The sequence below is a fragment of the Ictalurus furcatus genome, chromosome 3 (assembly GCF_023375685.1).
Source record: "Ictalurus furcatus strain D&B chromosome 3, Billie_1.0, whole genome shotgun sequence".
Taxonomy (NCBI): Eukaryota; Metazoa; Chordata; class Actinopteri; order Siluriformes; family Ictaluridae; genus Ictalurus; species Ictalurus furcatus.
The window spans coordinates 9,272,747-9,283,188 of NC_071257.1; the positions used below are offsets into that span (position 1 = coordinate 9,272,747).

At 38.8% G+C, this 10,442-nt stretch overlaps 1 protein-coding gene across 15 annotated transcripts in view; it reads left to right on the top strand.

The window, feature by feature from the left end:
- Positions 1–9,920, top strand: part of lrrfip2 (leucine rich repeat (in FLII) interacting protein 2) — a 98,663-nt gene extending 88,743 nt beyond the window's left edge. For all 15 annotated transcript variants that reach the window (XM_053620671.1, XM_053620670.1, XM_053620668.1 and 12 more), the window contains 6 exons: positions 253–385; positions 548–597; positions 2,405–2,531; positions 5,466–5,545; positions 7,795–7,899; positions 9,163–9,920. In XM_053620671.1, the coding sequence (XP_053476646.1) occupies positions 253–385; positions 548–597; positions 2,405–2,531; positions 5,466–5,545; positions 7,795–7,899; positions 9,163–9,273 (606 nt within the window). In that variant the 3' untranslated portion in view covers positions 9,274–9,920. The remainder of the gene's footprint in view (positions 1–252; positions 386–547; positions 598–2,404; positions 2,532–5,465; positions 5,546–7,794; positions 7,900–9,162) is intronic.
- The last annotated feature ends 522 nt before the right edge of the window (positions 9,921–10,442 follow it).

Genomic DNA, 10,442 nt, shown 5'->3' on the forward strand with positions numbered 1-10,442 from the left:
GGATGTAAACACAAATATTACCCCAAACAGTGTGCTCATTTATTGTAGTCTTTTTTCTTACATGTAATATTTGCATTTAAAAACAAGTAAATGAATAAATAAAGCAATTGATTTGTTGGTGTTAACAAAGGCTCATTATATATATTTTTTTTGGTTTGGTTTTTTTTTTTCTTGTAGCAAAATGATTTGATGCATATTTGTTGCATAATCTTTAGTGCTGCATATAACACTTCGTTACCCTGCTCCCCACAGAAACATGGGCTGGTTATCATTCCAGAGGGCACACCCAATGGGGATGTGAGTCATGAATCCCCCACCTCAGTGATCACTCTTGTCACCCAGGAAGCTGCTCAAGTGCTGGAGTCAGCTGGAGATGGACCTCTGGGTATAAAAACAGATTGAGCCGATAGACTTGTGATTGTGTCAGACATCCTTTGAGATTTTGTATAAAGAACATAAGTAGAAATTCATGTAAGTGGATAAACACATTGTTTTAAGGGGACAAATACTGTGCCATAGTTGTAAACACCTTTGTTTTCCACAACAGATATTAGACTACGAAAGCTTGCTGAAGAAAAAGACGAACTCTTATCCCAAGTATGAATACCATTATTGTAATATCTAAATTGTTTAACAGAAGGATTGACAATAATAAAATGAGTACATTGCTATTGTCTCTTTGCAGCCCAATACGTATTAATTATTATTATGTTAATCATTAGCATATACAGTATCTCACAAAAGTGAGTACACCCCTCACATTTTTGTAAATATTTGATTATATCTTTTCATGTGACAATACTGAAGAAATGACACTTAGCTACAATGTAAAGTAGTGAGTGTACAGCTTGTGTAACAGTGTAAATTTGCTGTCCCCTCAAAATAACTCAACACACAGCCATTAATGTCTAAACTGCTGGCAACAAAAGTGAGTACACCCCTAAGTGAAAATGTCCTAACTGGGCCCAAAGTGTCAATATTTTGTGTGGCCACCATTATTTTCCAGCACTGCCTTAACCCTCTTGGGTATAGAGTTTACCAGAGCTTCACAGGTTGTCACTGGAGTCCTCTTCCACTCCTCCATGACAACATTACGGAGCTGGTGGATGTTAGAGACCTTGTGCTCCTCCACCTTCCGTTTGAGGATGCCCCACAGATGCTCAATAGGGTTTAGGTCTGGAGATATGCTTGGCCAGTCCATCACCTTCACCCTCAGCTTCTTTAGCAAGGCAGTGGTCGTCTTGGAGGTGTGCTTGGGGTCGTTATCATGCTGGAATAAGGGAGGGGATCATGCTCTGCTTCAGTATGTCACAGTACATGTTGGCATTCATGGTTCCCTCAATGAACTGTAGCTCCCCAGTGCCGGCAGCACTCATGCAGCCCCAGACCATGACACTCCCACCACCATGCTTGACTGTAGGCAAGACACACTTGTCTTTGTACTCCTCACCTGGTTGATGCCAAACACGCTTGACACCATGTGAACCAAATAAGTTTATCTTGGTCTCATAATCCATGTCCTTATTCTGCTTGTCTTCAGCAAACTGTTTGCGGGCTTTCTTGTGCATCATCTTTAGAAGAGGCTTCCTTCTGGGACAGCCATGCAGACCAATTTGGTGCAGTGTGCGGCATATGGTCTGAGCACTGACAGGCTGACCCCCCCACCCCTTCAACCTCTGCAGCAATGCTGGCAGCACTCATACGTCTATTCATTGAGGGAACCATGAATGCCAACATGTACTGTGACATACTGAAGCAGAGCATGATCAGTATGCAGTATTCCAGCATGATAACGACCCCAAGCACACCTCCAAGACGACCACTGCCTTGCTAAAGAAGCTGAGGGTGAAGGTGATGGACTGGCCAAGCATATCTCCAGACCTAAACCCTATTGAGCATCTGTGGGGCATCCTCAAACGGAAGGTGGAGGAGCACAAGGTCTCTAACATCCACCAGCTCCGTGATGTTGTCATGGAGGAGTGGAAGAGGACTCCAGTGACAACCTGTGAAGCTCTGGTAAACTCTATACCCAAGAGGGTTAAGGCAGTGCTGGAAAATAATGGTGGCCACACAAAATATTGACACTTTGGGCCCAGTTAGGACATTTTCACTTAGGGGTGTACTCACTTTTGTTGCCAGCAGTTTAGACATTAATGGCTGTGTGTTGAGTTATTTTGAGGGGACAGCAAATTTACACTGTTACACAAGCTGTACACTCACTACTTTACATTGAAGCTAAGTGTCATTTCTTCAGTATTGTCACATGAAAAGATATAATCAAATATTTACAAAAATGTGAGGGGTGTACTCACTTTTGTGAGATACTGTATTTGTCCAGAAGAGGGTATTTGTTGGAGTATTTGTTGAAGTATTTGTTGAAGTTTTTTGCTTTTGCGTCTCACAGATCAGGAAACTAAAAACGCAGCTACAGGAGGAGAGACAGAAACATTCTGTCAACAAGATGGAAAGTGTTTACTCAGATGGAGAACGGCTAGAAAATGGCACCGACTTGAACGTCATTGAAATGCAGAGTAAGTGCACGCTTGTGAGCAATTGAAAGGTGTTTTGTTGTTTTGTTTTTTTAAACATTTTCTCATTTCATGAAGCAGTTAAAGGCCTTTAAAATTACTAGAAATAGTGGTAGTTATCATTATTTTAGTTTGTCTAGAGTTTCTCAATCAAGATTGATGTGTGTTTTGAACTTACCCAAAAGACCTGTCCCCTAATATATTAACACCTGCACCTATTTCAAAGCTTTGGAAATTGCCAAGAGTGCATATTTTTATTGTGTACAGTAACTAAATCACTGTGGGTCAAACTTTCAAGGCATACTATCACTGAAAATAAGAATATAATCTTTAGACATTCAGAGAAAGACATTGTAAAGAGTTGAATGACCAATTGTAAATTATTAGGACCATATGTGCAATTCTGTACTGATCTTTTGTTTATTTGTCCCTCATTCACTGAGCTTGGTAGACTTGATTGCAGAAATAGGTCATTATTTACAGTCATGTGAAATAATAAATATACCCCATGGAAATGTTTTTTTGTTTGTTTGGTTTTTTTTTTTTTTTACATGTTTGGATAAGCAATCATTTGATCCTATTTGAAATAGTGTGTATTAATAAAGGTGATACTGCACACGCTATCAAATGACACATAAAATTTACATTTTGTAGTATTTTCACAATTAAATTAAACAGATCAGTCTCATGGAAAAAGTACACGCCTACATTTGTCACACCTGAAAATCCCTAAAGTTTGAACCAGATGTTCAAGATTGGGTGTCAGTGATTAGAACCTGCTTTGGGAGTGCAGGTGGAACCTGCCTTGATTAAACCTCTCATATCTAGTGTCTGGTGTTCCATTTGTTATTGAGGTGTGTGGTGGATGCCTAGGAGTCTGGCAAGGGATTTAAAAAGAACTCCAAATTGTTTGAAATATATCATTCCACTGTAAGGAAAATCATCTACAAGTGGTGCAGATTTCAAACGACTGCCAATTTGTCCAGGACTGGCCGTCCCAGCAAATTCAGCCCAAGAGCAGACTGTCGGGTGCAAAAAGAAGTCTCCAAGAACCCCAACATTTTGTCACAGGATCTGCTAGTAAGTCTTGCAACTGTTGGTGTCAAAGTGCATGCTTCTACAATCAGAAAGAGATTGCACAAATTTGACCTGCATGCGAGGCGTGCCAAGGAAAAACCTTTGCTGTCTAATAAGAATATTAGAGCAAGACTACAGTTTGCCAATGAGCATATAGGCAAAACTAGGCCTTTTGGAATAATGTGCTCTGGACAGACGAATCAAAGATAGAGTTGTTTGGCCACAGTAACAGCAGACATGTTTGGTGCAGACCAAAGACAGATTTTCAGGAGAAGTACCTTCATACCAACTGTGAAGCACAGTGGTGGAAATGGTATGGTTTGGGGTTGCTTCGCTGCCTCAGGGTCTGAACAGCTTGCATTTATTGATTCAAATATCAATCTGCATCATATCAAAGAGTGCTTGAAGATAATGTGAGGTTATCTGTCCAAAAGTTAAAGTTGAACTGATAATGGACCTTTCAACAGGATAATGATCCTAAGCGCACTAGCAAATCTACCAAGGAATGGCTCAAAAAGAAGAAATGGAGGGTTATGGAATGGTCTTGTCAAAGCCCGGATTTAAATCCCATTGAAACGTTGTGGCGGTGGGGGTTGAAACGGCAGTACATTCAAGAAAACCCTCAAATATCTTGCAACTGAAAGAATACTTGATGGAAGAGTGGTCAAATATTCCAGCAAGCTGATGTCAGAGACTGGTGGACAATTATGCAAACTGCCTACAAGAAGTTATTTCTGCTAAAGGGGGCAATACCAGCTTCTGAGGTCAAGGGTATACTTACTTTTTCCACAGAAGAATATCAAATCTATTGATATTTCTGTTGAATAAATGATTGAAAACTCCATTTTTCCTTGTGGTTTTGTTCAAGTATATCAGCTTTATTAATAGGCACTTTTTCAAAGATGAGCAAATGTTTGCTTGTCCAAATATGTCGGCAACAATTTCCATGGGGCGTACTTATTTTTTCACATGACTGTGTTTCTGGGTGCTGTAGATCAGACCAAATTTGTTTAATCAATTTTTTTTTTTTTTTTTTTTTTTTTTACTAATTATGAATGTAAGTCAGAGGTCTATGAAATGTGCTCTGAAACAGCATAGAAAATATAAACGGCATACCACAGAAGGCTTTCAAACAGAATGTAAAGAACCTCCTTGGAGCTTATTCATGGTTGCATATTCATGATTAGCACAAGTCTGTATGTCTGGAGTTCAAACCCTGGGACCACCAAGTTACTACTGTTGGGCTCTTAAACAAGGCTCTTAATCCTTGCCATATTATGTATGACTTTGTATTCTAATCCCAGCTGCCTAACAAGGTGGGGTATGCAAAGAAAAGAATTTCATGCTCCCAAGTGGCACGACAGTGTTTGCCCTGTCGTCCTGAGATCTCGAGTTTGAATCCAGACAATACCATAGCCATCCTTGGCTAGGAGTCCAAGAGAGCAGCATCAGCCATGCTCTCAGGGAGGGAGGGGTGGCATACTATCTCTCCCCTATCAATAACCGCAACGCTAGCTAATCATGGGTGTCTGTGAGCTCATGCATGCAGGAGTGGGCAGATACTGCTTTCCTCAGATTGTGTTATGCTGCCCCATGAAGTTGCATGGAAGTTCGAAAAGATGCCTTTGGCTGGCTTCACATGGAAGCACAGCACATCACATGATGACCTTTGCCCTCCCTGGTTGGTTGCTGTCATATGATAGGGGAGACCTAACTGCTGGGTGGGAATTGGCCAGGACTAAAATTAGGAGAAAATTGGGGGAAAATCCAAAAACATGAAGAAAAAAAAAGGAAAGAATTTCACAGTGCTTGTATACGTGAAACTTTTGTATGTGTGAAAATTTTTCTTCTTCTTTTAAGGAGATGCCAACCGACAAATTAGTGAATACAAATTCAAGCTTTCAAAGGCAGAACAAGAAATGGGTACAATGGAACAAAATGTAAGTTTCTAAAAATTTTAATTAGAATTTAAGTTTATTGGATATGTATTCTGCTTAAGAACAAAATCATTTAATGTATTTAAACACACACTGTGGCTACCTTCATAGTAATATGACTGTATTACATCTGTTATACATACTGTGGGGAATATTTGTTGTTTTAGATCAAGCAGCCCATAATTTCCACCATTATATGCAAGGGAAGTTTAGCTATTTAGGTTGCCTATTAAGTTGTATTCTCCACAGAATACAACCCCAATTCCGGAAAAGTTGGGACAGATGGAAAAACGCAAAAAAAAAAAAAAGTCATTTGAAAATTCAATTCACCCCGTACTATATTGAAAACACATTATTAGGACATTTATTATTTGATGTTTTACTTTGTGAATGTAATTTATTTTTGAAAATATACACTCATTTCAAATCAAAATATTTGGGACACCGTTTACCACTGTGTAACATCACCTTTTCTTTTGATAACACTTATTAAGCATTTGGGCACTGAAGACACCAGTTGGTTAAGCTTAGCAAGCGAATTTCCCCCTATTCATCCATTATGCATTTCTTCAGCTAAGGCAACTGTACAGGGTCTTTGTTGTCTTATTGTGCGCTTCATAATGCGCCACACATTCTCAATCGGAGACAGGTCAAGACTGTAGGCAGGCCACGCTAGCACCCGCACTCTCTGCTTATGCAACCATGCACTTGTAATCCAGGCAAAATGTGGTTTGGCGTTGTCCTGCTGGATGGCAAAATATGTTGCTCCAAAATGTGTACGTATCTTTCTGCATTAATGTTGCCTTCACAGATGTGCAAGTTACCCATGCCATGGACACTGACACCCCCCATACCATGACAGACGCTGGCTTTTGGACCTGACACTGATAATAGCTTGGATGTTCCTTTTCCTCTTTGTCCCGGAGAACACGACAGCTGTTTTGTCCAAAAACTATTTGAAATGTTGACTTGTCGGACCACAAAACACTATTCCACTGTGCTACTGTCCATCTCTCCATGAGACCGAGCCTAGAGAAGTAGGCGGCGCTTCTGGACAGTGTTGATGTAGGGCTTCTGCTTTGCATAGTAAAGCCTTAACTTGCATCTGTGATTGCAGCAGTGAATGGTGTTGACTGATAAAGGTTTACCAAAGTATTCCTGAGTCCATGTCAGGAAATCCATTACAGACTCATGACGGTTTTTAAGACAGTGATGTCTGAGGGTTCGGAGATCACGCACATTCAGAAGTGGTTTTTGGCCTTGCCCTTGACCGGATTCCTTGAACCTTTTAATTATATTGTGCACTGTAGAACGTGAAATGCCCAAAATCCTACCGATTCGTCTTTGGGTAATGTTGTTCTCAAAGTGTTGGAATATTTGCTGACGTATCTGTTGGCAGATTGGTGAGCCTCCACCCATCCTTGCTCTTTTTTGGAGGCTCCTGATATACTGTGATTAGACAATTGTCTCACCTGTTTCACATCACCTTCAACTTGTCACATCGCTATTAGTCCAACTTTTTTGGAACGTTTGCATGCATCAATTTCCAAATAAATGTTTATCTTCAAAAGAACTATCCAGTTGCTTAGTTAAAACATCAAATACCTTGTCTTTATACTTTTTTTGTTGTTGTTTAAATACAAGTCAAAGTACATTTACAAATCATTCCTCTTTGTTTTATTAGCAATTTCCATACTGCCCCAACCTTTTTGGAATTGGGATTGTATGTAGGAGAGACTAGCAGATCAGCTAGAAAGGGGACATTTTGCTAACTATTTGTCCTACAATAAGTTGAAATTACAATATTTATTAATTATGCATTAGATATTACCTGTGTGGCCACCAGCTATATTATCCTAAACATAGTGAAACACTATATTAAGAGCATAGTAACAAGATCGAACAAGACAATAAACTGTAAAGCAGTCAATGACCCGTATCTTTAAAAACAGACGAGACTTTATTAAACTATTCTAATACACAGAAACTAATCTAAAACAAACACACACACACACAAACAGGGGTAAAATGGCTTTGAACAAAGAGTGAATGAAATCTTAAGTTTCTAACACTGTATGCTTATTGATTAATAAAATTATTCATTTAATCTTTGCTTTGTTTAGAGGGGATTTAAATTCAGTGTTATAGTATAGGGTAAAGCTGGACTGTCGTCTTTTGATCTTAATGATGATTTAAATTGCCAATTTAAATTTAACAATTGTTCTAATACTGTGAACTTTTCCCCCCTGTAGATAAACAGACTTGAAGGTCAGGTGTTAAGATACAAAGCAGCAGCTGATAACTCTGAGAAAATTGAAGATGAACTAAAGGCAGAGAAAAGAAAACTTCAGAGGGAGGTAAGATACAAGTGAATGTATGATGAAGATACACTCACCATCCACTTTATTAGGAACATCTATACAGCTGCACATTCATGCAGTTATCTAATCAGCCAATCATGTGGCAGCACCACATTGCAATAAATCATGTAGATACAGGGCAAGAGCTTCAGGTATTGTTCACATCAGAATGGGGGAAAAATGTGATGTCTGTGATCACAGGCACAGACTCTTCCAAATTGGACAGTTAAAGGTGAAAATTAAAATCACCTGGTCTTTTTCCAGTCTTCAACTGTCCAGTTTCTGTGAGTCTGTGCCCATGATGGCCTCAGATTCTTGTTCTTGACTGACAGGAGTGGAACTTGATGTGGTCTTCTGTTGTTGGAGCCCGTCCACCTCAAGCTTTGTTGTACTATGTGTTCTGAGATGCTTTTCTGCTCACCACGGTTGTAAAGAGTGCTTATTTGAGTTACTATAGACTTTGTTAGCTCAGACCATTCTGGTCATTCTCATTTGATCTCTCTCATCAACAAGGTGTTTCATCTTGCAAACCCTCCACTCACAGGATGTTTTTCGTTTTTTGCACCAATCTGTGTAAACTCCAGAGATTGTTGTGTGTGAAAGTCCCAGGAGATCAGCAGTTTGTGAACTACTCAAACCAGCCCATCTGGTACCAACATCCATGCCATGGTTAAAATCACAGAGATCACATTTTTTACCATTCTGTTATTTGATCTGAACATTAACCGAAGCCCGACCTGTATCTGCATAATTTTATGCATTGCACTGCTGCCACCTGATTGCCTGTAATTTCATGAATGTGCAGGTGTACAGGTGCTCCTAATAAAGTGGATGGTGAGTGTATAATTTCACAACTGTTGATGTTGGAGTGTAGTGAAAGTCAAGTACACAAACATTTTATTTATTTTAATAAATGTTTATATCTACAGCTAAAATGCAACTCCTAAAAATAATATTTTTATTAATATAATTAAAAATATGAGAATGTAGGCTTTTGATTATATTCACACCACTTGTGGAGGTGATCAGAGAGGACAGTCCATCTATAGCCTTCAACAACTGGGCCGCAAAACTTTCTGAACTATTGTTATGTAATCCAAGTGAAAGGGAAACTTTCTAGCTGGTGGCTAAGAAATTGGCTACTACTAAAATGATTAATTACAAATGTATGATTGCAAAATGGAGAGCTGTACAAACCTACCTTTATAAACGGCTAAATGCCATTTTTATTTATTTGTTTATTTTTAACTCATGTTGCAGTTGCGTGGTGCACTGGACAAAATTGAAGAAATGGAGATGACCAACACCCACTTGGTGAAGCGACTGGAGAAGATGAAAGCAAATCGCAATGCTCTCCTCTCTCAGCAGTGATAAGATTATCCTTGGACACTTCGCATTCTTAACAGTCCTTAAATATCTCAGATGTTTCTGCCACACACTGCAAATGCTGCTTCTGCCACCTACAGTAACACCTCACATATATGGGAAACCAAAAAGAAACACTTGGCAGCAACAAGAAGTACTTTACATTTTTTCACTACAGATAAATTTTGGTGCACACCTCAGTTTGCCTGGAAGGGAGTAAGTATGGTTAATTGATTCCACTCCCAACCCCTCCCCCAATTGTTCAGCCCAGGGGATTTTTAATTTTTTTTGCTGGTATTATGTGTTGTGTTTTGAAAGCTTTGTATATCATGATTTTCACCAGGGTAATGTTGCATAGATTGGGTGCTTGATTCCGCCTAATGTCTTCTGCTTGAGCAATAGGCTGCATGAATGAGTGTAAAAGTGTATTTTACTTTCACTTCCACACAACTGCGCACATTGATAAATGTTTGCAACTATGTGCCTTTGTTCACTCAGGAACTGAGGGTTTGCATTCTAAAGAAAAGAAATGGTATCGGTACAGAAAAAAAATATATATATAGGGATTCAGCCTGATGTGATAGTATAAATCAATACTCAACTATGGTTTCAATGAGGTTTCAAAAATATTTAAAATAAAGGAGTAAATTGGGTTGATGTGAATGAAATGAGTGTTTTAGCTAAATTTCAGTTATTGGACTTTTTATTTGGACTAACAGTTCTAAAAGTATTTTAAAAATGAAAAACAAGTATCTCGTAATTCTAATTCTCCCTGATAAATATTTAAAGCATTGACCAATTACTGACTAGACTCACTAGCCATAACACCATAACACCATACTAATACTGGGTAGGGGTACAGGTGTTATTAAAAAAGAGGCCATTGAGTGTATGTTGAAATATTACGTAGGGTTTCATTTAGATTTTCATACAATTCAATGACGATATCCATTTCTCCAGGGTTTGATACATTCAAATTAGTATTCCAGGGATGTAACAATGTTGTACTGTTTAATTTACTTTGTGAGGGGACTGTATGGTTGGCTCCATATCATGTGATCATGTATTAATCCAAAATCATTTCAATACTGCCAAAGTATTGGAACAGCAAGGCAAATTCTTTTGTTTTTGCTATACACTTAGGACATTTGGGTTTAGATCGAAAGATGAATATA